At 44.3% G+C, this 27,933-nt stretch overlaps 1 protein-coding gene across 1 annotated transcript in view; it reads left to right on the forward strand.

Moving 5' to 3' along the window:
• The window catches only part of LOC139171809 (mitotic spindle assembly checkpoint protein MAD1-like), a 275,352-nt gene that overhangs the window by 67,964 nt on the left and 179,455 nt on the right, over positions 1-27,933 (forward strand). The window contains exon 5 of the mRNA XM_070760242.1: positions 33-123. Coding sequence (XP_070616343.1) covers positions 33-123 — 91 coding nt within the window. The remainder of the gene's footprint in view (positions 1-32; positions 124-27,933) is intronic.

The raw sequence follows: 27,933 nt of genomic DNA on the forward strand, positions 1-27,933 counted from the left end.
TAACTTTATAACATGGAATCTTTCTCTTCCAGGTTAAAGATTGAGGAACTGGAAACTGAGCGAAGTCAGTTAGAAGAAGAGAAGCGATGCCTGGAAGCAAAGCTAGACCAAGCCACGCTTCAGGTAAAGCCTTAGGATGTGTGATTTCTCTTAACGAGAGGGACCGAGAGCTTTTGTCCATATTTTATACTCTTTTGTGTATGGGTGTGTTTCCTCCTGATATTTAACTTCAAGAAGCCGAGTCTTATCTTATTCTATGGGTTGATTATTATTGTTATTACTATTGTTGTTGTTGTTGTCATTATTATTATTATTATTATTATTATTATTATTATTATTATTATTATTATAGTTTCCTGGGCCTCTCTTAGGAAATCGAATGTTCCAAAGATTCTTGAATATCCTCCGTTGTTTCTATAAATGGATGTTTTGGGGTTCAGATGTCCGGCACTTGTTTCTAATGTTTAAAATAGAGCTGAATTGATGGAAGGCATCCATGGATGCAACCAGGAGAAGCATCCCATAATTTCTTCCAGAATCTGCCTTCGACGGGCTGTGAAGTCTTAATCGTGGGGTGAGCTAGTTGCTGGTTTATGGTTTTTCTCCTTCTCCTCTCCTCTTCCAATTCTTTCCTTCCTTCCTTCCTTCTCCCCTCCTCTCCTCTTCCAATTCTTTCCTTCCTTCCTTCCTTCCTTCCTTCCTTCCTTCCTTCCATCCTCCTTCCTTCCTTCCTTTTCCCCTCCTCTTCCAATTCTTTCCTTCCTTCCTTCCTTCCTTCCTTCTCCCCTCCTCTCCTCTTCCAATTCTTTCCTTCCTTCCATCCTCCTTCCTTCCTTCCTTCCTTCCTTCTCCTCTCCTCTCCTCTTCCCATTCTTTCCTTTCCCTTCCATCCTCCCTCTCCCTCCCTCCTTTTCTGTCCCATCAAGACAGCTTCATTTGAAATTACCCAGATTTCAGACAGGGCATTGATTTTTATCTTGACACCTATTAGAAGTGAATCAAATCTTTCTTTTATTGCCAATTCCCAGGGATTGGGGCGGGGGGGGGGAGGGAGGGAGGGAAGAAGGGGCTGCAAAGAATGACAGCTCTGCTCAAACGGGGGCATCAAGAGCTCCGGAGTGCTTTTACCAAGCAACAGCTTAGCGATGACGCCTGTCACCTCTTCCTCCTTTAATTGGGTTGCCGTCTTCAGGAGGGAGATGAAAAGTTGCGGGGTTTGATGTTTTGATGCCCGGGTCTCCAAGGACCACTTTGGAACAGCTCTTAGTTCCTCAGCAGCTTACAAGCTCATTTGTTTCACATTTCATGTCACGCCTTTGACGGGAGAAGGTATTCGTTCCCCCCTGTCACCCCCAATGCTAGGGTAGAATAACAGAGTTGGAAGGGACCTTGGAGGTCTTCTAGTCCAACCCCCCTGCTTCAGTAGGATACCCTACACCGCTTCAGACAATTGGTTATCCCACCTCTTCTTAAAAAAATTCCAGCATTTACAACTTCTGGGAGCAAGAGGTTCCACTGGTTAATTGTTCTAACTGTCAGGAAATTTCTCCTTAGTTCTAAGTTGCTTCTCTCCTTGACTAGTTTTCCACCCGTTGCTTCTCGTGCTGCCTTCAGGTGGTTTGGAGAATAGGTTGAATTCTTTGTGGCAGCCCCTGAAATATTAGAACATGAAGAGAGTAGAATAGAATAGAATAGAATAGAAACATAGAAGACAGACGGCAGAAAAAGACCTCATGGTCCATCTAGTCTGCCCTTATACTATTTCCTGTATTTTATCTTACAATGGATCTATGTTTATCCCAGGCAGGTTTAAATTCAGTGACTGTGGATTTACCAAGCACGTCTGCTGGAAGTTTGTTCCAAGGATCTACTACTCTTTCGGTCAAATAATATTTTCTCACGTTGCTTCTGATGTTTCCCCCAACTAACTTCAGACTGTGTCCCCTTGTTCTTGTGTTCACTTTCCTATTAAAAATATATGGAATGGAAGAGAAGAGAAGGAGAAAAGAGTAGAGTGGAATAGAATAAAATTAGAGTAGAATAGAATGGAAGAGAAGAGATATTAGGATAGGATAGGATTGGAGAGAACTAATGAAAAATAGAATAGAATGGAATAGAACAGAATAGAATAGGGAATAGAATGGGCAATAGAATAGAATGGAAATCATGGAGTAAAATAGAAATTAGGATAGGATCGGATAGGATAGGATAGGATAGGATAGGATAGGAGAGAACGAATGGAAAATAGAATAGAACAGAATAGAAAGTGTGATTGGACCCACAAGGAATTTGTCTTTGGTACAGATGCTCTCAGTGTACACCATATAAAAACAGTGTAAAAACAGTTTAAAACCCCATAGAAAAAAAAATGATGGCCGTTATCCAGACCTCTCCCCCCCATTTTTGTAACTCGACGTCCCTTGTGACGCACAACGCACACTCCCGATGCCTTCCCCGTGTGCAGAGAAGGAGGGAGAACAAGGAAGAGGCTCCCGTGATTTAACCTGCCTTTTGAATCAATCCCACGCTAGCAGGAAAAAGGAAAAAAACCTCAAATTGTCCCTTCAGGGCTCATAGCTTCATTTCATTCCATTCCTTTTATTTCGTTCCTTTATTCTGTTTGTATCCTTCCCGTAATCCAATTGACTCACGGCGTTTCATTTGCTCCAGAGGAACCTAATTCAAGATCCATATTGACTCCTAAATAAAATTCTTCTTTTCCCTGAGTCATCCGGAGGCTCGTTCGTTGAAATATACAGCTCACCGCTGACACCTCGAAGCCTTTTTTCCCCTCCTGTACTGAATATTCTCCTTCTAGTCTCACCTGCGACTTTGGCATCTGGGAACCGACGTCGGCACTCACCTTGCTAAAAATACCGCAGGTGGAATTTCATGGCTCTGGAATAGGCGTGGAGGGGAATGGCAGCTGACCTACTCGGGGATGGAGCTGGTTGAAGGGGTCTGTTGAGGTTCCTCAGGATTTGCATCCTTGGTAAAGTCGGCTTGCCTTCAAATGTTGTGGCTTCTCCATCACTGGAGGGTTTTAAGAAGAGACTAACAACCCCTTATTTTATTTATTTATTTATTTTATTTATTCTTTGTCCAATATACAATACATATGAAAGAGAATAGACATTAAGTAATATATAAAAAGATAGGAAGTAAAAAAGAAGAGAAGTAGATGGGAAGGAAAGAATATATATGATATAAGGGATAAGGAAAGACAATTGGACAGGGGACAAAAGGCACACCAGTGCACTTATGTACGCCCCTTACTGGCCTCTTAGGAACCTGGAGAGGTCAATCGTGGACAGTCTAAGGGAGAAATGTTGGGGGTTGGGGGTTGACACAATTGAGTCCGGTTATGAGTTCCACGCTTCGATAACTCGATTGTTAAAGTCATATTTTTTACAGTCAAGTTTGGAGCGATTAATATTAAGTTTGAATCTGTTGCGTGCTCTTGTGTTGTTGCGGTTGAAGCTGAAGTAGTCGTTGACCGGAAGGACGTTGCAGCATATGATCTTGTGGGCAATACTTAAATCGTGTTTTAGGCGACACAATTCTAAGCTTTCAAGACCCAGGATAGTTAGTCTATTTTCGTAGGGTATCACCGCTCAATTCCTAGGAAAGGAAGACCCTGGATTCCATAGATTTAGAGAGAAGGTCTTTTTACTAGATAAGAACTGAAGGCAGCAAAGGTCAGGCAAGATCTGAAGCAAAACACGAACAAACACATTGAAATAAACCCCAGAACTCAACCTGTCAAGGATTAGTTCAATCCTAGGTGCTATTCCACTATATTACCATATTTTAAGCATAAAACCTATCAGGAAAGACTTCATGAACTCAATCTGTATAGTCTGGAGGACAGAAGGAAAAGGGGGGACATGATCAAAGCATTTAAATATGTCAAAGGGTTAAATAAAGTTCAGGAGGGAATTGTTTTTAGTAGGAAAGTGAACCCAAGAACATGGGGGCACAATCTGAGGTGAGTTGGGGGAAAGATCAGAAGCAACATGAGAAAATATTATTTCACTGAAAGAGTAGTGGATGCTTGGAACAAACTTCCAGCAAACATGGTTGTTAAATCCACAGGAACTGAATTTCAACATGCCTGGGATAAACATATATCCACCCTAAGATAAAATACAGGAAATAGTACAGGATAAGGGCAGACTAGATGGACCATGAGGTCTTTTTCTTCCGTCAATCTTCTATGTTTCTAGGTTTCATATAAGGTAAAAGAAGTAATTCTTTTGTCATTACGTTACCATATAAGGTAAAAGAAGTAATGGATGCTGAGTTATAGAGTGTAAACTGCAACTTGATTGGGCCAGAGCATTATAAAATGCAAAGCAACTTTACAATTATTGTTAGCTGTTCGTTATTAGCTATTGGCTGTTGCCGTTGTTGTTGGTAATATTGTTAGTTGGCTGACTGGAGCAGTTTTGATTGTGAGTTAATTATTGAGTTAGAGCTATAGTGTTGATATGGAGAAACCTGGATTGGTTTAGTATCTACATGTAAGTAAGCTTTACTGCATATAGTTGGAGCAAAGTTTGTTCCTGTACACAGAAGACTAAGACAGAAGATATTTTGATTGCCCTTAAGAGTAAATCTGTTTACCCCTATTTTCTACAAAAGTGCCTTCGTTATTTCTCTGCACTGGTTTCTTAATTGCCATACGATAAATTCTGATATCTTGTCAAGTCCTGCTGGGTAGCTCTGTATATCCAGACACAACCCCCCAGTAGTGAGGCACCCAGAGTTCAATCATTGTGCCCCCTTGTTCTTGTGTTCAATTTCATAGAAACATAGAAGTCTGACGGCAGAAAAAGACCTCATGGTCCATCTAGTCTGCCCTTATACTATTTCCTGTATTTTATCTTACGATGGATCTATGTTTATCCCAGGCATATTTGAATTCAGTTACTGTGGATTTATCTACCATGTCTGCTGGAAGTGTGTTCCAAGGATCTACTACTCTTTCAGTAAAATAATATTTTCTCATGTTGCCTTTGATCTTTCCCCCAACTAACTTCAGATTGTGTCCCCTTGTTCTTATGTTCACTTTCCTATTAAAAACACTTCCCTCCTGAACCTTATTTAACCCTTTAATGTATTTAAATGTTTTGATCATGTCCCCCCTTTCCTTTCTGTCTTCCAGACTAGACAGATTGAGTTCATTATTTCCTGATAGGTTTTATGCTTAAGACCTTCCACCATTCTTGTAGCCCGTCTTTGGACCCATTCAATTTGACCCATCTCTTTTTGTAGTTGAGGTCTCCAGAACTGAACACAGTATTATTCCAAATGGGGTCTCACCAGCGCTCTATACAGCGGGATCCCAATCTCCCTCTTCCTGCTTGTGATATCTCTAGCTATGCAGCCTTTCATTTTGTTATTTTTATGTGTCCTGCTAAGTTTGCAGAATGATCTGACCTTCAGTACCTTCACAAGTTCTGAGTTGAGTTGGATTTTAAAAAAAATAGTTGGGTGGTTAGAAAACTCCTCCCTGGGCTCCAAACTTGGTATTAACGAGTGATGAAACCAATATTGATGTTGGTTGAAAGCAAACCTGTATTAGCACCTGATTGCCTTCAGACTCTTGGCTTGTGAGAGACAGCTTGAATTATGCCTGGGGGCTCCATCCCCCTCCCTCCATCCCTCGTCTCTTGCCGTCCCCTTGGTTACTGACACCTCACTACGGGCAGCATTGATTTTTCCTTCATCCCTATAAAAGTTTGTCGCATGGATATTACTCATTGCTCAGATCTTTATAGCTCATACAAAAAATATATATATCTCGGGTTACAGAAAGACCAGAAGTTTTGGCATCTTGTGTCCAATTGAAAATACAGGGGACTGTAGAAGAGCAGGCAAAACTGGGTGTAGGAGTTAAATGTGTCATTAGCTTAGAGTCCTTACGTTGCCACAAACAGTGTAGGTCTTCGCCGAGTGATGTTGGGAGATTTTGAGAGCCCCGCTATAGCTCACGCGGCTGCATTTTGCACAATTGCTCAGAAACATCGGTCCATATGAGATGGCGGGGGAAGTAAGAGACGCGGTCTTTAAAATTTCCAACGTTAGGTATGTTCTGTCTGGGTCACTCCAGAAGCCAATACCAACCCAAAAAGAGAATCCAGACACACTGGTAAAAGGCAAAGGCAGTTTTATAAAATCCAAGAAAAACACAGGTAACAGAAAATGTCCTTACAAACAGGAAAATGCTGTATCTTCAGATATATCCAGGAAGGCAAAAGTCCATGCAGCAATACAGAATTCTTGCTGCCAAGCCGAGGCTGTAGATAGCAGACCTACACCTCCCACGGGTCTTCCAAAGCTGCTGGGCCACAAGCCAGGAACAGAGACGCCGAGAAACAAGACAGGATAATGCAACTCCAAACTGATAACACTCCACATGGCTTCAAGGGCTTGCCTGCCTTTTAAACCCTGCTAAGGAGAACCACACCCAAACCCAGCTGTTCCTAATTCAGTGCTGATAATACTTCTTTAATTGCTCCTTTCTTTGATCTGACCATCTCTGTCCCATGTCAATGACGGCTTGAGCTTCATCACCTAATGACTCCAAGCTACTGGCTAGGGAGAGCCCCCCCACCCCCGGGGCTCTCATGCTGTTCTCCTTCGTCCCATTCCTGACTTTCCTCTCCCCCGTCCGACTGTTCAGCCCCCTCCTCTTCGCTGTCATCCTCCTCCGGGCATGGAGCCAGCAGAGACACAACCGGTCCCTGAGCAGCCTCAGGCTGAACCACAACAACGTACAATTATACAATAATTTGTTTTGCCGTTGCAAGATACTTTTCCTTGGTAGAAGCCCCATGACATCTCCCCAAAATATTACTTTAGCTGGATTCCCATCCAAGAGACAATTGCCTTCCTTCCTCGTCTTTATCACACCTGTTAGAGAAGGTTGCAAAACCACACAAGTAATACCTATTATTAGGATTTTCTCTGATACCGGATTGAAAATAACGCTTGCGGGGATTGCTTTCAGTCTTCTTTGTTTGTCTAGTACGAGATATTTTTATGACTTTTCTCTTGTCTAGCCTACTTTTCAAATCCGCCGAGATTGTTTTGCAAGGAGCTGTAGATTCCAATCCGAGCACAGGCTGAAAGAACAGGTTTTCGGTTTGGTTTGGTTTTTTAACAAAATAATTCCTACATTTCAGTTTTCGATCACTTGGGACCCCGATTGAAAGATGATTTTTCTGTAATATCTTTACGGCTAGGAGCGTCTTAAGTTTGGCAACTTTTAAGAGATGCTGGCTGGGGAATTCTGGGAGTTGAAGTCCACACGTTTCAAGGTGGCCAAGTTTGCACACCTTTGCTTTACGGTGTCAGGTGATAGATTAGAATTGAAAAAACACAGGGCACCATGCTCTGTGTTCACGTAATAGACCAGGGGTCCCCCAAACTTGGCAACTTTTAAGACTTGTGGACTTTATTTTTATTTATTTATTTTGTCCAATACACAATGAGGGTTTTAGTGGGTATATATCTATATACACATAGTAAAATACATGATGAACGTTATAGAGGAGATACTCATAGTAAAATATATCTAAGAAAGAATAGAAGAGAAGATATAGTAATAGAACATATCAATGAAAGAATAGAAGAAGAGATATAGGAATAGAAGAAAGGTATAGGAGATATAGGAGAGCAATAGGACAGGGGACGGAAGGCACTCTAGTGCACTTGTACTCGCCCCTTACTGACCTCTTAGGAATCTGGAGAGGTCAACAGTAGATAATTTAAGGGTAAAGTGTTGGGGGTTTGGGGATGACACTATGGAGTCCGGTAAGGAGTTCCATGCTTCGACAGTCCGATTATTAAAGTCATATTTTTTGCAGTCAAGTTTGGAGCGGTTAATATTAAGTTTAAATCTGTTGTGTGCTCTTGTGTTGTTGTGGTTGAAGCTGAAGTAGTCGCCGACAGGCAGGACGTTGCAGCATATGATCTTGTGGGCAATACTTAGATCTTGTTTAAGGCGTCTTAGTTCTAAGCTTTCTAGGCCCAGTATTGAAAGTCTAGTCTCATAGGGGATTCTATTTCGAGTGGAGGAGTGAAGGGCTCTTCTGGTGAAGTATCTTTGGACATTTTCAAGGGTGTTGATGTCTGAGATGCGATATGGGTTCCAAACAGATGAGCTGTATTCGAGGATGGGTCTGGCAAAAGTGTTGTAAGCTCTGGGACTTCAACTCCCAGCTATGCTGACGGGAGAATTCTGGGAGTTGAAGTCCACAAAAGTCTTAAAAGTTGCCACGTTTGGGGGACCCCTGCCTTATACCATTCCAGACAAAATTCAGACATTCAGACAACTGACTCATATTTATGATGATCGCAGCATCCTAAGGTCATACAGTCCCCTTTTGCGACCTTCTGAGTCTATGGCAGTGATAGCAAACCTATGGCATGCGTGCCACAGGTAGCAAGCGGAGCTATGTCTGCTGGCACACGGGCCATTGCCCTAGCTCAGTTCCAGTGCGCGTTTGATTTTTGGCTTGCGCAAAGGCTCCGGGAGGGCATTTTTGGCTTCCAGGGGGCTTTTAGGGGGCAGGGGAAGGCATTTTCATCCTACCCAGTCTCCAAGGAAGCCTCTGGAGTCAGGTCAATGTCTGGGGAGGGTGAAAAACAGGCCTATCGAGCCAACCGGAAATCAGGAAATGGGCTGATTTTTTGCTTGCGCAAAGGCTCTGGGAGGGCATTTTTGGCTTCCAGAGGGCCTCCAGGAGGCAGGGGAAGGCATTTTCGCCCTCCCCAGTCTCCAAGGAAGCCTCCGGAGTCAAGGCAATGCCTGGGGAGGGTGAAAAATGGACCTACTGGGCCCACCAGAAATCGGAAAACGGGCTGATTTTTTGTTTGCACAAAGGCTCTAGGAGGGCAGTTTTGGCTTCTAGAGGGCCTCTGGGTGGCGAGGGAGGTTGTTTTCGCCCTCCCCATTCTCCAGGGAAGCCTCTGGAGCTTGGGGAGGGTGAAAAACGGGCCTAACAGGCCCATCGGAAGTCAGGAAACAGGCCTCTGGAGCATGGGAGAGATTGTTTCCACCCTCCCTGGGCATTGACTTATGGTTGTGGGCACTCGTGGATCCACTTTTGGCACCCGTGGGGAAAAAAAAGGTTCACCATCACTGGTCTATGAGGGTGCCCGATACATCTTAACCACATTTGGAGTACTGTGTTCAGTTCTGGAGACCTCACCTACAAAAGGATATTGACAAAATTGAACGGGTCCAAAGACGGGCTACAAGAATGGTGGAAGGTCTTAAGCATAAAACGTATCAGGAAAGACTTCATGAACTCAATCTGTATAGTCTGGAGGACAGAAGGAAAAGGGGGGACATGATCGAAACATTTAAATATGTTAAAGGGTTAAATAGGGTTCAGGAGGGAAGTGTTTTTAATAGGAAAGTGAACACAAGAACAAGGGGACACAATCTGAAGTTAGTTGGGGGAAAGATCAAAGGCAACATGAGAAAATATTATTTTACTGAAAGAGTAGTAGATGCCTGGAACAAACTTCCAGCAGACGTGGTTGGTAAATCCACAGTAACTGAATTTAAACATGCCTGGGATAAACATAGATCCATCCTAAGATAAAATACAAAAAAATAGTATAAGGGCAGACTAGATGGACCATGAGATCTTTTTCTGCCGTCAGTCTTCTATGTTTCTATGTTTCTAAATGTCTTAGCCGCAGAAATGTTGGGTTCAGTTTTGGTCGCACGTCGAGGAGCACTTTCCACAAAAGTCCTCCTTTCAAGGTGTCCTTCCGGTCAGCCTATCAACACATATCCAATGTGTGTGTGTGTGTGTGTCTCTCTCTCTTGCACACACAAACAGCAGCTGCACAACCCGTCCTCTCTCTCCAGCTCTGAGGCTTAAAAAAGGCTGCGTGGCAACCAGGCCCGGGCTCAAATCAGTATGCGCTGGTGCAAACCGGCAGGCGGTTGGAACGAAAGCACCTTGGTTAAAAGATTAGGTTGATGAGGACTAATTACAAATTATCAGAAGCTAAAAATACCCAGCAGGGGATCAAGCAGATTGTGGGGGGAATTTTTTCTTTGGAGGGTTTTTTTTGTTGTTGGTTTTGTTTTTTTAAAAAAAGAAGGACTATAAACAGTGGAACGAGCGAGGCAGAGATGTGCAGACTCTCCGCAGACTCTTCAAGACAAGGGTTTAATTTTGACGGGCGCGTTGAGGTCTGCGTGTTTGTCCTTGCGACAAACACCGTTGCCTTTGTGTACGTTTTGTTTGGAGGGGCTGCAATAAAGAAGGGGGGAGTCCAATGATTCTCCAAAGCACCAGGGGGCAGGACAAAAAAACCGTTGCTTGGAAACTTAACCAAAGAGAGAAGCAACCTTAAATTAAGGGGAAACTCCCTGACACTGAGAACAGTTAGCCAGTGGAACTACAGTGGTCCCTCTACTTACGAACTTAATTTGTTCTGTGACCAGGTTCTTAAGTAGAAAAGTTTGTAAGAAGAAACAATTTTTCCCATAGGAATCAATGTAAAAGCAAATAAGGCATGCGATTGGGGAAACCACAGGGAGGGTGGAGGCCCTGTTTCCTCCCAGGAGATTCCTAGAGAGGCCCCACAGAGGCTTCTCCCCACTTCCACCGGCCCTGTTTCCTCCCAGGAGATTCCTAGAGAGGCCCCACGGAGGCTTCTCCCCACCTCTTACGGCCCTGTTTCCTCCCAGGAGATTCCTAGAGAGGCCCCACGGAGGCTTCTCCCCACCTCCACCGGCCCTGTTTCCTCCCAGGAGATTCCTAGAGAGGCCCCAAGGAGGCTTCTCCCCACCTCTTCCGGCCCAGTTTCCTCCCAGGGGATTCCTAGAGAGGCCCCACGGAGGCTTCTCCCCGCCTCCACCGACCCTGTTTCCTCCCAGGAGATTCCTAGAGAGGCCCCGGGGAGGCTTCTTCCCACCTCCACCGGCCCTGTTTCCTCCCAGGAGATTCCTGGAGAGGCCCCGCGGAGGCTTCTCCCCACCTCTTCCGGCCCTGTTTCTTCCCAAGAGATTCCTAAGAGAGGCCCCACGGAGGCTTCTCCCCACCTCTTCCGGCCCTGTTTCCTCCCAGATGATTCCTAGATAGGCCCCACGGAGGCTTCTCCCCACCTCTTCTGGCCCTGTTTCCTCCCAGGAGATTCCTAGAGAGGCCCCGCGGAGGCTTCTCCCCACCTTTTCTGGCCCTGTTTCCTCCCAGGAGATTCCTAGAGAGGCCCCACGGAGGCTTCTCCCCACCTCTTTCGGCCATGTTTCCTCCCAAGAGATTCCTAGAGAGGCCCCACGGAGGCTTCTCCCCACCTCTTCTGGCCCTGTTTCCTCCCATGTAGAGAAAATTGCAGTAGTCAGATTATAGGACTGGAAAGGACCTTGGAGGTCTTCACGTCCAACCCCCTGCTCAAATGTAGAACCCGTAGGTCCAAGATGGATCAGTTGAACACATAGTTTATGAGACTTTATTATTGTTATTGTTATTATTATTATTATTATTATTATTATTATTATTTATTAGATTTGTATGCCGCCCCTCTCCAAAGACTAATAAATAATATTAATAATAATAATAATAATAATAATAATAATAATAATAATAATAATATTTATTCGATTTGTATGCCGCCCCTCTCCGTAGACTCGGGGCGGCTCACAACAATAATAACACAATATATAACAAATCTAATAATTAAAAGTCATTAAAAACCCCTTATTAAAAGAAAACATACACACAAGCATACCATGCATAAACTGTATAGGCCCGGGGGGGAGATGTCTCAGTTCCCCCCATACCTGGCGGCAGAGGTGGGTTTTAAGAAGTTTACGAAAGACAAGGAGGGTGGGGGGAATCTCCGGGGGGAAGCTGGTTCCAGACTTTATTTTATTTATTTATTTATTTATTATTTAGATTTGTATGCCGCCCCTCTCCGCAGACTCGGGGCGGCTCACAGCAAGATACAGCAAATCATGGCAAATCCAAATAAATTTAAAATATTTAAAAAGGTTTAAAAAGAACCCCATTTACTAACAAACACACACACAAACATACCATGCATAAATTGTACATGCCCAGGGGAGGTGTTTCAGTTCCCCCATGCCTGATGGCAAAGGTGGGTTTTAAGAAGTTTACGAAAGACAGGGAGGGTGGGGGCAGTTCTAATCTCTGGGGGGAGTTGGTTCCAGAGAGTCGGGGCCGCCACAGAGAAGGCTCTTCCCCTGGGGCCCGCCAACCGACATTGTTTAGTCGACGGGACCCGGAGAAGGACCACTCTGTGGGACCTAATCGGTCGCTGGGATTCGTGCGGCAGAAGGCGGTCTCGGAGATATTGCAGGTAAAACGCCCGTCGCCTCGTTGCTTGCCGGTGTGCGGGAGTTTTATTCGTTCCCGTCTTCCTGATTTAATCTCGGGCAAATGATAACAATGTCGTTTGTATCGAAGAATATGCTTCTCTCCCTTTGATGCTAAATAATAACACGGTTTAGTAGTAGCTTCAGGCGGGCTAATAAAAAGAATAAGTGCCTCCTCTTTTGAGAGGCAAAAAAAGCCCCCCCAACCCGGGCGATATGATAATTTCATTGGATTAGTGTCGGTTGAAATTGAAGGAAGGTTTTAACCATTTTTCTCGAGCCGCGTTGCAAAGGCAGGGAGGAGGCCTTGCGAGGCACCTAGAAAATTAGATAAGAATGCTAATATTACAGTCACTTCGGGCGAGATGTTCAGTCACAAGTCTTTTAGCGCATCGCACTGTGGTTGACAAAAAAAGCCTTTTGTACTGCCGTCCCTTCTTCTCAGTGGGGTTTTATCGGTTGCTCATAATAAGTTCGGCGTAGCTTTCTCTCCAAGCTTCCGTTCTTAAAAGGCAGCATATACAGATGTTGAGGTTGTAGAATTGATCCTCTTTCGGGCCAGTTTTTTTCTGAAGGACCTTAGAAACATAGAAGACTGAGGGCAGAAAAAGACCTCCTGGTCCATCTAGTCTGCCCTTCTACTATTTCCTGTATTTTATCTTACAATGGATATGTGTTTATCTATATTTAGAAACATAGAAGTCTGACGACAGAAAAAGACCTCATGGTCCATCTAGTCTGCCCTTATACTATTTCCTGTCTTTTTATCTTAGGATGGATCTATGTTTATCCCAGGCATGTTTAAATTCAGTTACTGTGGATTTACCAACCACGTCTGCTGGAAGTTTGTTCCAAGGATCTACTACTCTTTCAGTAAAATAATATTTTCTCATGTTGCTTTTGATCTTTCCCCCAACTAACTTCAGATTGTGCCCCCTTGTTCTTATGTTCACTTTCCTATTAAAAACACTTCCCTCCTGGAGCTTATTTAACCCTTTAACATATTTAAATGATTCGATCATGTCCCCCCTTTTCCTTCTGTCCTCCAGACTATACAGATTGAGTTGGTTAAGTCTTTCCTGATACGTTTTATGCTTAAGACCTTCCACCCTTCTTGTAGCCTGTTCTTTGGACCTGTTCAATTTTGTCAATATCTTTTTGTAGGTGAGGTCTTTATTTTTATTTTTATTTTCATTTTTCCTCCCCTTCTTCTTCCCCTCAAGGAAAACATATCCTTATCAATAGATAATTTTGCTAATGTGTTAAATGCATGAGAGCAGTCTCCTTCTTAGAAACATAGACATAGAAGATTGACGGCAGAAAAAGACCTCCTGGTCCATCTAGTCTGCCCTTATATTATTCCCTGCATCTTATCTTAGGATGGATCTATGTTTATCCCAGGCATGTTTCAATTCAGTTCCTGTGGATTTACCAACCACGTCTGCTGGAAGTTTGTTCCGAGCATCTACAATTCTTTCGGCAAAATATTATTTGCAAAATAATATCTGCTCTCAGTGTACATAAAAGGCAAGATCCAATTGTCAAGAATCTGAGTAGAATAGAATAGAATTCTTTATTGGTCAAGTATGATTGGACACACAAGGAATTTTGTCTTTGGTGCAGATGCTCTCAGTGTACATAAAAGAAAAAGAGACATTTGTCAAGAATCATGAGGTCCAACACTTAATGATTGTCTTAGGAGTCAAATCAGCAATGAAGAAACAATATTAATAAAAATATTAAGGATAGAAGCAACAAGTTTCAATCATAAGTCGGAGGAGATGGTGATAGGAATGATGAGAAGAAACTACTGGTAATAGTAGTGCAGACTTAGTAAATAGTTTGACAGTGTTGAGGGAATTATTTGTTTAGCAGAGTGATGACATTCTGGAAAAATCTGTTCTTGTGTTTAATTGTCTTGGTGTGCAGTACTCTGTAGCAACATTTTGAGGGTAGGAGTTGAAACAGTTTGTGTCCAGGATGCGAGGGGTCAGTCAATATTTTCACCACCCTCTTTTTGACTCATGCAGTCTACAGGTCCTCAATGGAAGGCAGGTTGGCAGCCATTGTTTTTTCTGCAGTTCTGATTCTCCTCTGAAGTCTGTGTCAGTCTTCTTGGGTTGCAGAAGCAAACCAGACAGTTAGAGAGGTGCAGATGACAGACTCAGTGATTCCTCTGTAGAACTGGATCCGAAGCTCCTTGGGCAGTTTGAGCTTCCTGAGTTGGCGCAGAAAGAACATTCTTTGTTGTGCTTTTTTGATGTTAGGTGACCATTTTAAGTCTTGAGATAGGATAGAACCTGGAAACCTGAAGGTCTCCACTATTGATACTGTTATAATGTGAAGATTGGTTTCAAGTCATTTTTCCCAATTTTTGTCTTCAAACGGGTTCCTACTTGTATGCTTGGAAGTTTTTTTATTTATTTTTATTTATTCGTTTATTCTATTTCTTTTATTTATTCATTTGTCCAATACACAAATACATATGGAAGAAAATAGACATGTGGTAATATATATAAGGGTAAAAGTGAACTTAGAGGAGGGGATATATGAAAGGAAGAGAATATATATGATAAGTGAAAGAAAGGAAAGACAATTGGACAGGGGATGAAAGGAACACCAGTGCACTTATGTACGCCCCTTACTGGCCTCTTAGGAACCTGGAGAGGTCAATCGTGGAGAGTCTAAGGGAGAAGTGTTGGGGGTTAGGGGTTGACACAATTGAGTGCGGCAATGGGTTCCACGCTTCGATAACTCGATTGTTGAAATCATATTTTTTACAGTCAAGTTTGGCATGGTTCGTATTAAGTTTGAATCTGTTGCGTGCTCTTGTGTTGTTGTGGTTGAAGCTGAAGTAGTCATTGACTGGTAGGACGTTGTAGCATATGATCTTGTGGGCAATACTCAAATCGTGTTTTAGGCGCCGTAGTTCTAGGCTTTCTAGGCCCAGGATTCTTAGTCTATTTTCGTAGGATATTCTGTTTCGAGTGGAGGAGTGGATTCCCTGGAACTGTTCGTCAACTGACTTTGGAGCGGGAGAATTGAAGAACCTCAACACATGGCCCTTATATCGATCCTGTCCTTAGAGATTCGGGGTTTTGCCCTGAGGTTCTTCTCTTTAGCAGTCCACTTTGTGTTCAAGATGGGCTTAGTTCTCTGAATGAAGATAACTTTTTCTATTCGGGAGAGAGAGAGAGAAAATAAGGTTCCTGGAGGCAGCCTTTGAATAGCTCGGAAAGAGCAAAGCCGCTTTCGAGTTTGCAGAAAACCCGATAAGATCATTGTATTTCCCTCTGCAAATGCAGCGTCGGGAGTCTTTCCTAATGAGTTTCTAGCTCTGTCTGACAAGTAAATTCAATCCCCCAGGTTGCAGAGAGAGAGAGAGAGAGAGAAAGGAAGAGAGAGAGATTCAAGCTCAGGATTTGAAAAGATGGTTGCTTGGGCACATATTCCATTTATGGGTAGTTCTACCCATCCTGGTTTTGGATTTGGAAGCTGCCCGTCATTAAAAGAGAGAGGGTCCGCAACTTGGGCATCCTCCTCGATCCACAGCTCACAGAGAAACATCTTTCAGCTGTGGCGAGGGGGGCGTTTGCCCAGGTTCGCCTGGTGCACCAGTTGCAGCCCTATCTGGACCGGGGTCACTGCTCACAGTCACTCATGCCCTTATCACCTCGAAGCTCGACTACTGTAACGTTCTCTACATGGGGCTACCTTTGAAAAGTGTTCAGAAACTCTAGATTGTGCAGAATGCAGCTGCGAGAGCAATCATGGGCTTTCCCAAATACAGTGATCCCTCGAGTATCGCGAGGGTTACGTTCCAAGACCCCTCGCGATACTCGATTTTTCGCAATATAGTGGTGCGGAAGTAAAAACACCATCTGCGCATGCGCACCCTTTTTTTCCATGGCCGCGCATGCGCAGATGGTGTTTTTACTTCCGCACCTGGCCCAGGGAAGGTTCCTTCCGCCGCCCAGCAGCTGATCTGCTCGGCAGCGCCGCAAAGGGGAAACCCCGATCTTCGGCTCCTCGCTGCTGCCGCGCCCGCCGCTTGTCCGCCGCTTGTCCAGCCGCTGCTTGTCCGCCCGCCGCTTGTCCGCCCGCCGCTTGTCCGCCCGCCGAACTTCCGCGTTTGGCTTCAGGACTCAGCTGGGAAGCGGCGCGGCTGTTTTAAAAGGTTGCAGCCGGCCTGGGGGGCTTCCCAGCACCCCCCCGAACCCGGGTTGGGTGTTCGGGGGGGTGCTGGGAAGCCCCCCAGGCCGGCTGCGACCTTTTAAAACAGCCGCGCCGCTTCCCAGCTGACTCCCGAAGCCAAACCCGGAAGTGGTTTTTTTTTTAATTAATATTTTTTTAAAAATCGCGATATAGCGTTTCGCGAAGATCGAGATCGCGAAACTCGAGGGATCACTGTATGCCCATGTTACACCAACACTCCGCAGTCTGCATTGGTTGCCGATCAGTTTCTGGTCACAATTCAAAGTGTTGGTTATGACCTATAAAGCCCTTCATGGCACCGGACCAGATTATCTCCGGGACCACCTTCTGCCGCACGAATCCCAACGACCGGTTAGGTCCCACAGAGTCGGTCTTCTCCGGGTCCCGTCAACTAAACAATGTCGTTTGCCGGGGCCCAGGGAAAGAGCCTTCTCTGTGGCGGCCCCGGCCTTCTGGAACCAACTCCCCCCAGAGATTAGAATTGCCCCCACCCTCCTTGCCTTTCGTAAGTTCCTCAAAACCCACCTCTGCCATTAGGCATGGGGGAACTGAGATACACTTTTCCCCCTAGGCCTTTACAATTTTATGCATGGTATGTCTGTATGTATGATTGGTTTTTATATAATGGGTTTTTAACTGTTTTTAGTATTGGATTATTGTTATATACTGTTTTATTACTGTTGTTAGCCGCCCCGAGTCTGCGGAGAGGGGCGGCATACAAATCCAATAAATAAATAAGTTTGTTTGTTTGTTTGTTTGTTTGTTTGTTCGTTCGTTCGTTCGTTCATTCATTCATTCATTCATTCATTCATTTATTTATTTATTAGATTTGTATGCCGCCCCTCTCCGTAGACTCGGGGCGGCTAACAACAATAATAAAACAGCATATGACTTTTACTTCCCCGCGGCCTGGAATTAAACGTTGCAGGGTGGAATTAACTGGTCGGTCATGTCCTACTGCAGCAATAGAAGAACGAGGAAGAGAAAAGAAAAAAATGAAACCAGAATTGTAGTCACGCTCCGATGCGGTGGCTTCGTCCAGCCCGTGGAGGGGCGGTTTATATTTCCTGGATTATTTTGTGTATCTTCTTGAAATCGCCCTCCGATGAAATTCTGGCACTTCAGCCATCCCTCCAGGCTATCAGCACAGAGCAATTTCTGTCCCCGGAGAAGGGAGGCTTGTGTTCCCGGCATACCAAACAGACGCCAGGCGAGAAGGAAGGAAGGCAGCAAGCAGAGCCCCCTAATGAGGAGCCGAGATAAGGACAGGAGGAGAAAACAGAATGACAGCTGGAACTGCCTAAGTGAGATGCATTGGCAGTCAGACCCAATAAGGCTAAAGAGATGTCACGTTTCGAGATCAAAGGCCTTTGCCTCCCAAGCTCTTGTTGAGGACCTCCTTCCGATGCAAAAACCGAGATGGAATCGCAAGGGAAATCCGTCGGTCTTTTCTGACCACCCCTCCAGCTCCTTTGCAAACTTCTTTGCAGCCCATTGATCCTCTCTAAGAGGCTTTGGATCGGCGGGTATTGAACTGAAGTCACAGGGGAGAGAACCACAGCTTGGATACTGATTGACATGTAAAGTCAGCCCCATTTCGTAGGCAAAGACGTGGTCTTGGAAGGTCTGGCGGTGGGAGAGGAGGATCTTGAAGAATGGAAGGAGAAGAGCCAGCCCTAGACCTCTGTTTTCAACTTCTTATCAGCCCTGTTGATCATGTCTACTAGGGTAGCAGGGAAGAAGATCATGGCTTGGGCATTGATTGAAATAAAAAGTCAACATTTGAAGGCAAGACTAGATCTTCAAGGGTCTAATGCTGGGAAGGAAGGATCTAACCAGCTCCTTGATCGTGTCTAAGAAAAGGCAGGGAGAAGCCTCTGCGGGGCCTCTATAGAAATCTCCTGGGAGGAAACAGGGCTGGAAAAGGTGGGGAGAAGCCTCTGAGAGGCCTCTAGGAATCTCCTGGGAGGAAACAGGGCTGGAAAAGGCAGGGGGAAAACCTCCATGGGGCCTCTCTAGGAATCTCCTGGGAGGAAACAGGGCCTCCACCCTCCCCGTGGTTTCCCCAATCGCACGCCTTATTTGCTTTTACATTAATTCCTATGGGAAAAATTTCTTCTTCTTACAAACGTTTCTACTTAAGAACCTGGTCACGGAACGAATTACGTCCGTAAGTAGAGGCGCCACTGAACTTACGTTCTTTGCTTTGACGCAAACCGTCCATTTAGCCGTCTCTGCTAAACCCCGATCTGGCCCTGATGGAGGAGCCTCCGTCTAGTCCGCAACGTGGCTCCTACGAAGACGAGTGTCCCTTTAAGTGCTTGTTATTTGTGCCTCTCGTCTGCTTCACGCTCAAGACCTGATTTTGAAAATGGCAGGTCCCCAAAGAGCCTCCGCATCTCCACGAGCCAGTGACCCAGTTTTGCAAGTTCTCTCTCGCGAGCTGCTTGGGGTAAATGCCATCCATGTCAGACATGCCTGTTCTGGAAAGCGACTCTAGCAATATTTAATTACAAGGGGGGCGGGTGTAGAGGTTGGCCGGTCCTCTGAGGCTAGCTGTGCTTTCTCAAACTGTCCCCAAAGTGCTTTTTTTTTAAATGCAGCAACTTGTTTTTCTTGGAAGACGTTTGGCTTCTTCAGTTGGAAAGGATTTTACATTCCCCACCATCCCGTCAGAGCCGAGGAAGTTTCTCGAATGAGAAGGGAAACCTCTTCGAAGGAAAAAAAACCCCAAGAAACTCCAGTTGCCTCCTGAAAAAAGCCACTTTGGGGATAACTGTAGCAATAGCAATAGCATTTAGACTTGTATACCACTTCGTAGAGCTTTTACAGCCCTCCCTAAGTGGTTTACAGAATCAGCCTCTTGCTCCCAACAATCGGGGTCCTCATTTGACCCTCCTTGGAAGGAGGGAGGGAGGGAAGGAAGGAAAGAAGGAAGGAATAGCAATAGCATTTAGACTTATATACAACTTTGTAGAGCTTTTACAGCCCTCTTTAAGCAGTTTACAGAATCAGCCTCTTGCTCCGAACAATCGGGGTCCTCATTTGACCCACCTAGGAAGGAGGGAAGGAAGGAGGGAGGGAGGAAGGGAAGGAAGGAAGGAATAGCATTAGCATTTAGACTTATATACAACTTCGTAGATCTTTTACAGCCCTCTAAGCGATTTACAAAGTCAGCCTCTTGCCCTCCAACAATCGGGGTCCTCATTTGACCCACCTGGGAAGGATGGAAGGCTGAGTCAACTTTGAGCCGGTGGTGGGATTTGAACTGCTGAACTACAGCTAGCAGTTAGATGAAGTAGCCTGCAGTGCTGCCACTCTAATCACTGCACCTCTAGAATAGAGCTGGAAGGGACCTTAAAAACCGTCTACTCTTTTTGCCAATGTGTAGGACAGCGCATCTGTTGGTTGAGATTTGGAGTTGCCAGAGGTTTGACCATTCGGACACAAAGTCTTTTTGGAGAGTAGCTGTGTTATCGGTGGTGTTGAAAAGTTTGACATCGTCGGCCAAGAGAACGCAGTTGCTTGTAAAGTGATGGCAAAGGTCATTTATATAGAGTATAAACTCGAGGTTCGATTACTGCAATGCTCTCTACATGGGGCTACCTTTGAAAAGTGTTCGGAAACTTCAGATCGTGCAGAACGCAGCCGCGAGAGCCATCGTGGGGCTTCCCAGATTCGCCCACGTTTCTTCAACACTCCGTGGCTTGCATTGGCTGCCGATCAGTTTCCGGTCACAATTCAAAGTGTTGGTCATGACCTTTAAAGCCCTACATGGCATTGGACCAGAATACCTCCGGAACCGCCTACTACCGCACGAATCCCAGCGGCCAATAAGGTCCCACAGAGTCGGCCTTCTCCGGGTCCCGTCGACTAAACAATGTCGTCTGGCGGGCCCCAGGGGAAGAGCCTTCTCTGTGACGGCCCCGGCCCTCTGGAATCAACTCCCCCTGGAGATTAGAACTGCTCCCACCTTCCTTGTCTTCCGTAAACTACTTAAGACCCACCTATACCGCCAGGCATGGGGGAGTTGAGACACCTTTCCCCCAGGCTTATTATAATTTATGTTTGGTATGTATGTGCTGTTTGGTTTTTTAAATTGATAGGGTTTTTAGTTTTTTCTTAATATTAGATTTGTGCCTGTACAATATTGTTTTATCGCTTGTTGTGAGCCGCCCCGAGTCTTCGGAGAGGGGCGGCATACAAATCTAATAAATTATTATTGTTATTATTATTATTATTATTATTATTATATTGTCTAGAATTTACTCTTTGTCCCATCAGGCTACCATGGGGTCAGTTGACTCACGACATCTGAAATTCTCTAGGGAACATCTGTATTTCCAGAGCTCTTTTTCTGCTCCACATCTCTTCGTCTGTAGCACAAAGTCCGTTGATCGTGATATTCAGCAGCCTTCGGGCTCAAATTTCTTCCCTTTCTCACTTCTCTGGAAGACATCTACTTTTCCATGTGTGAAAATGCTCCTCACAGCTTTTAAAGGAGCCTCTCACGAAGCTGCCGTCTTTATGTGTCCTCTTAGCTTCGTCAAACAGCTGGAGGCGCCCAAGACTGCTGTGGCCGAATTGTCCATGCGTGCGCTACAGGATTCTCTACGGCTTGAACATCTGCAAAGATGATAATAAGCGGGTGAGGGATCGCTTGCATTGCCCAGGGGTTGTGCAGACGATGGATCAAGGTTGTCTCACCCACCCACAAACGTGTCAGGTTGCCCACTCAAATTGTGGCAAGTCCTCTTTCCGCTTCCACCCAGGTGGTGGGAATAGGATGGCCTTGAACCACTCAAAAGAATGCTTTGTGGCTACATCTGCCTCCTCCTGAAATTCAGCCCTTCCAAGTTCCCATAAAAGGGTCACCTAATATCAAAAACGCCATGAAAAAAGCACAACAAAAATGTTCTTTCTGTGCCAACTCAGGAAGCTCAAACTGCCCCAGGAGCTGCGGATCCAGTTCTACAGAGGAATCATTGAGTCTGTCATCTGCACCTCTGTAACTGTCGGGTTCGGTTCTGCAACCCAACAAGACCGACACAGACTTCAGAGGAGAATCAGAACGGCAGAAGAAACAATGGCTGCCAACCTGCCTTCCATTGAGGACCTGTAGACTGCACGAGTCAAAAAGAGGATGGGGAAAATATTTACTGGCCCTTCACATCTTGGACATAAACTGTTTCAACTCCTACCCTCAAAACATCCCTACAGAGCCCTGCACACCAAGACAACTAGACACAAGAATAGTTTTTTCCCAAATGCCATCACTCAGCTAAACAAATAATTCCCTCAACACTGTCAAACTATTTACTAAGTCTGCACTAGTTTTTTCCCCATCATTCCTATCACCTATTTCTTCCCACTTATGACTGTAGGACTGTAACTTGTTGCTTGCATCCTTAAGATTTTTATTAATATTGATTGTTTCCTCATTGATTATTTGACCCCTATGACAATCATTAAGTGTTGGACCTCATGATTCTTGACAGATTTATCTTTTTCTTTTATGTACGCTGAGAGCATTGCACCAAAGACAAATTCCTCGTTTTTTCCAATCACACTTGCCCATAATAAAGAATTCTATATATATTCTATAAGCATCAGGTGTTCTATAGATAGTGGGGAGACCATTGTGAGTCAGGAAGGGTTGGTGGGTTGGCTTTGAAATTTATTTATTTATTTATTTATTGGATTTGTATGCCGCCCCTCTCCGCAGACTCGGGGAGGCTAACAACAATGGTAAAAACAACATGTAACAATCCAATTTAATAAAACAACTAAAAACCCTAACTATAAAAACCAAACATACACACAAACATACCATACAGAACTTGTAATGGCCTAGGGGGAAGGAATATCTTAACTCCCCCATGCCTGGCGACAAAGGTGGGTCTTGAGTAGTTTGCGAAAGACAAGAAGGGTGGGGGCCGTTCTAATTTCTGGGGGGAGTTGATTCCAGAGGGCCGGGGCCACCACAGAGAAGGCTCTTCCCCTGGGGCCCGCCAAACGACATTGTTTAGTCGACGGGACCCGGAGAAGGCCAACTCTGTGGGACCTTATCGGCCGCTGGGATTCGTGCAGTAGAAGGCGGTTCTGGATGTATTCTGGCCCAATGCCATGTAGGGCTTTAAAGGTCATGACCAACACTTTGAATTGTGACCGGAAACCGATCGAGAGGTGATGAATCTGTCATACCTTGAGAGATGCCACTGTTGGGCACGGAGCCATTGAAAATCTATCTAGCCTTAAAACATTTCTTTCCTGCGCAATTCCATTTTCTCCACCACAACCACGTAAAATGCTTCGGTTTCCTTTGTTATACAAGACCCAGAAGTCTTGGTGTGAGTCAAGTTGTCTCTTTAATCTTGAACCCTTCAGCTGCAGGAGAAGCCCCCGTTTCATACTTTGAAGAGCTGTCGTCTGAGTGCAAAAGCTGCTCTTTCTTCGTACGACAAAGGCTGCGATGATCGTCAATGAGTAAAAAATTCTACAGCTCTTAACAAGAGAAGCGCGAATGCCGGCTCTGTTGTAAGGAGGAAGTTGTTTCTCATCTTGCGTTGTTTTGAGAACATGCGGTATTTTTGAAGTAGGAGGATCCGGCATGGGACCTTCTTAGAAGGCCTGCCTACCTTCATCCCATCACTGCTAGAAGTGTGAAAGACGTTGTAGACTATTTACAGGACCGCCTCCTCCCTCATACCTCATTGAAGCCAGTAAGGGCCTTCTCCAGGTCCCATCCATCAAACAATGTCTGTTAGTGGGACCTTGGGGAAGAGCCTTCTCGGTGGCGGCTCCGACCTTTTGGAATCAGCTCCCCCTACCAATCCTCTGGAAAGCTGTTAATACCTAGCTTTTCTGGCAGGCCTGGAATTAGATTGACTGCTCTGTGTATGATTCTTTTAAAGTTATTATTTATTGTTAAATTATGGGTTTTTAGTTTTAATTATTAGATTTGTATTCTACATTGTTTTTTTCTATTACTGTTGTGAGCTGCCCCGAGTCTACAAATTTAATAAATAAATAAATAAAAACATTTAATAAAATAAAAATATCGTTATTACTGATTTTATTGTGAATTTGTATTTTAATATTATTGTATTTATCGCATTTGTTAGCCGCTCTGAGTCCGCTTTGGAATGAGCGGCATATAAATACAATCAATCAATCAGTCAATAAAGTTGGCCTACTATTCGGCTTAGCAATCCTGGGTGATATTTCATTGTAGTATCATATAAGGTAAAAGGTAGAATGTAAGCATGCTAAGGCTGAGTCATTGGGTGTGAACTGCAACCTGATTGGACCAGGGCATTATAAGATGCAAATCAACTTCACCATTCCCTTGTGGTTGTTTGCTGTTGATGGTGGTTGTTAGTTGGCTGGCTGGAGCAGTTTGAGCATGAGTTAGATATTGAGTAGAACTGTGACAGTAATACGAAAAAACCTGGATTGGTTTAGTATCTACTAGAAACCTAGATTGGTTTACTATCTACTTATAACCTCGATTGGTTGAATATCTACTTGTAAGTAAGCTGAATATAACTGATGCAAAGTTCCTGCATATAGAAGACTGAAGATATTTTATACTTGTTCTGTCGGGCTCTCTGGTAGACTCCTAAAAATTCACAGGTACAAATTGCAGACACACACACGTTTGAAAATTCAAAACAATGTTCTTTATAATGAAAATTCACTTAAATCAAGCCCTCTTTTGGTATAGCAAAGAGCCCTCGTCTCCAACCAAACTGGTAATTTGTACAAGTCCCTTATCAGTTCTGTGATACTTGGCTTGCAGCTGGGAGGCAATTCACAGTCCTTCTTCTTTCACAAAGTGAAACACACTTTGCTCTGGTTTAGTTTCAAAGCGGGGGAAAATCAGCACACAAAAGGTCAAAGTCAGCAAAGCAGTCACGAAACACAACGATCAGATAATCCTCCATAATGGCCAAACCCACAGGCTGCTCTTTATAGCAGCCTCACTAATGACCACAGCCCCACCCAACCACAGGTGGCCTCATTTTCTTTGATAATAATATCTCAGTTGTTGTTGCCTATGCATCGCTCTCTGCATGCGTGGCTGTATCATTAACTCTTGTTCCGAATCCAAGGAGGAGCTAGAGAATTGATCTCCTTCTGAGCTGTCTGCCCCACTCTCCTCCTCCCTGTCACTCATGTCTTCTTGGTCAGAGGAGCCTTCATCAGCAGATTCCACTAGGGGGGGGCAAAACAGGCCTGCAGCATGTGGATGTCTCCCCCACATCCACAGTCCTTGGGGCAGGAGCTGGGCCAGAGCTAACCACAACAACACTGAAGAGTAAAACTATTGTTTTCTACAAACTTGTCTTCATTCGTTTATCTGGTTCATTAAACTGCCGCAGTATGTTCTGATATCTTATCTAGTCCTCCTACGTTACTCTGCACATATATATCCGGACACCTACTACTCAAGACGATCAAAGACTACAATTCAGTTCTATAAAAGATTTTTCAGGTTCTCATGAGCCTCTGGGGTGACTTCTCTTCCGATGCTTTTTGATCTGACGGTGACTTGTAATTGACTCCTGCGAAGCAAAATTGCACCAGACCAAAGGATTCTGAAATTATTCTCCAGATTATTTGGAAAGTTCTCTTTGGTTTGTTTTAAAAAAAACCAACCACCCTCCTTTGTTATGGTTTCTAACCGATGTTCTTTGAAACGTTGGCTCTGCTGCAGAAGATGAGAAATGATTAGTCTGGGGTTTGGTTCATCTCTACCTTAGCTTGATTATTGCTCGGTTCTCTAAACCACCGAGGAGCAAGTGCCCTAGACCTCATTTACGGTAATGGGATCTGACTGTGACTCTCTAAGAAAACGATTTTGGAGTTTTCTCGGTGAAAACAACAGCCGAGAGATGGAGAAAGGATAACTTGGATGGCTAATACAAATATAGAATAGCAATAACAGAGTTGGAAGGGAACTTGGAGGTCTTCTAGTCCAACCCCCTGCTTGGGCAGGAAACCTTACACCACTTCAGACAAATGGTTATCCAACAAACAACAAATGGTTATTGCGGTTATCGTCAACCGCAATAACACAAGAGCACGCAACAGATTCAAACTTAATACGAACCGCTCCAAACTTGACTGTAAAAAATATGATTTCAACAATCAAGTTATCGAAGCGTGGAACTCATTGCCGGACTCAATTGCGTCAACCCCTAACCCCCAACATTTCTCCCTTAGACTCTCCACGATTGACCTCCAGGTTCCTAAGAGGCCAGTAAGGGGCGTACATAAGTGCACTGGTGTGCCTTTCGTCCCCTGTCCAATTGTCTTTCCTCTCTTTCACCTATCATATATATTCTCTTCCTTTCATATATCCTCTCCTCTAAGTTCACTTTTACCCTTATATATATTACCACATGTCTATTTTCTTCCTATGTATTTGTGTATTGGACAAATGAATAAATAAATATAAATAAATAAATAAAACATCGTCTTGATAAACTTCCAGTGTAGGAGCATTCACAACTTCTGGAGGCAAGTTGTTCCACGGATGAATTGTTCTAACTGTCAGGAAATTTCTCCTAAGTTGCTTCTCTCCTTGTTTAATTTCCACCCATTGCTTCTTGTTCTACCCTCAGGTGCTTTGGAGACTAGGTTGACTCCTTCTTCTTTGTGGCAACCCCTGAGATATTGGAAGACTGCTATTATATCACCCCAGTCAATATAATATAATAACAGAGTTGGAAGGGACCTCCTTGGAGGTCCTCTAGTCCAACCCCCTGCTTAGGCAGAAAACCCTACACCACTTCAGACCAATGGTTATTCAACATCTGCTTAAAAACTTTCAGAGTTGGAGCGTTCACAACTTCTGGAGTCAAGCAGTTCCACTAGTCAACCATTCTGACTGTCAGGAAATTTCTCCTTAGTTCTAAGTTGCTTCTCTCCTTGTTTAGTTTCCACCCATTGCTTCTCGTTCTACCCTCAGGTGCTTTGGAGAATAGCTTGACTCCTCCTTCTTTGTGGCAACCCCTGAGATATTGGAAGGCTGCTATCCTGTCTCCCCTGGTCCTTCTCTTCATTAAACTAGCCATGCCCAGTTCCTGCAACCGTTCTTTATGTGTTTTAGCCACCAATCCCCTAATCATCTTTGTCGCTCTTCTCTGCACTTTTTCTAGAGTCTCAACCTTTTTTTTCCCCATCGTGGCAACCATAACAATGCAGTATTCCAAATGTGGCCTTACCAAGGCCTTATAAAGCGGTATGACCGGCTAATTAGTCCTGATGGACAACAGTCTGTTATCTGAAAAACTAGTTATCAAAAATCCATCCGACACTCCGAATCTCCTTGGTAGGTTCTCTTGGTCATCATGTGGCACCAATTAAGAACTCCACAGCAAAGGCCAAGAGTTAGCTCCAACCTTTGGCCCCTAGGTCACTTCTGCTGTCATCTCCTCTCTTTCTCCTATCCATCATTATTCTGAAGAGCCCTGGATGGTGTTGCTGTCATATTTATCCTTCCCTTCTTCATTAAGATTGAATTTTGGCCTGATTTTCAATGGGGCCCTACGTGTCTATCTACAGTTTATAATGCTGGCTTCAATTAATCTGTATTGAATGTCTTTGGCCTGCAGGGTAAACTTAAAAATCCCGGTGGACAACAGGAATAAATTTGGGTTTATCTTCCAACGACCTTCTTTCTTTTCATTAAGAACCTAAGAAGAGCCCTTCTGAATAAGGCCAAAGCCCATCGAGTCCAGCATTCTGTGTCCCACAGTGGCCCACCAATTGTCCAGGGGGATCTTTCCTACTCAGTACCTAAGCCAAGCTGTCTTGCAAAAACCCTCTTTCAGGGATGAAATACAGTGGTACCTCTACCTCAATCTGTATAGTCTGAAGGACAGAAGGGAAAGGGGGGGGGGACGACACATGATCGAAACATTTAAATATGTTAAAGGGTTAAATAAGGTTCAGGAAGGAAGTGTTTTTAATAGGAAAGTGAACACAAGAACAAGGGGACACAATCTGAGGTTAATTGGGGGGAAGATCAGAAGTACCGTGAGAAAATATTATTTGACTAAAAGAGTAGTAGATGCTTGAAACAAACCTCCAGTGAACGTGGTTGGTAAATCCACAGGAACTGAATGTAAACATACCTGGGATAAACATAGATCCATCCTAAGATAAAATACAGGAAATAGTATAAGGGCAGACTAGATGGACCAGGAGGTCTTTTTCTGCCGTCAATCTTCTATGTTTCTACTTACAAACTTAATTCGTTCCGTGAGCAGGTTCTTAAGTAGAAAAGTTTGTAAGAAGAAGCAATTTTTCCCATAGGAATCAATGTAAAAGCAAATAAT

Source organism: Erythrolamprus reginae, chromosome 9 (genome assembly GCF_031021105.1).
Source record: "Erythrolamprus reginae isolate rEryReg1 chromosome 9, rEryReg1.hap1, whole genome shotgun sequence".
NCBI lineage: Eukaryota > Metazoa > Chordata > Lepidosauria > Squamata > Dipsadidae > Erythrolamprus > Erythrolamprus reginae.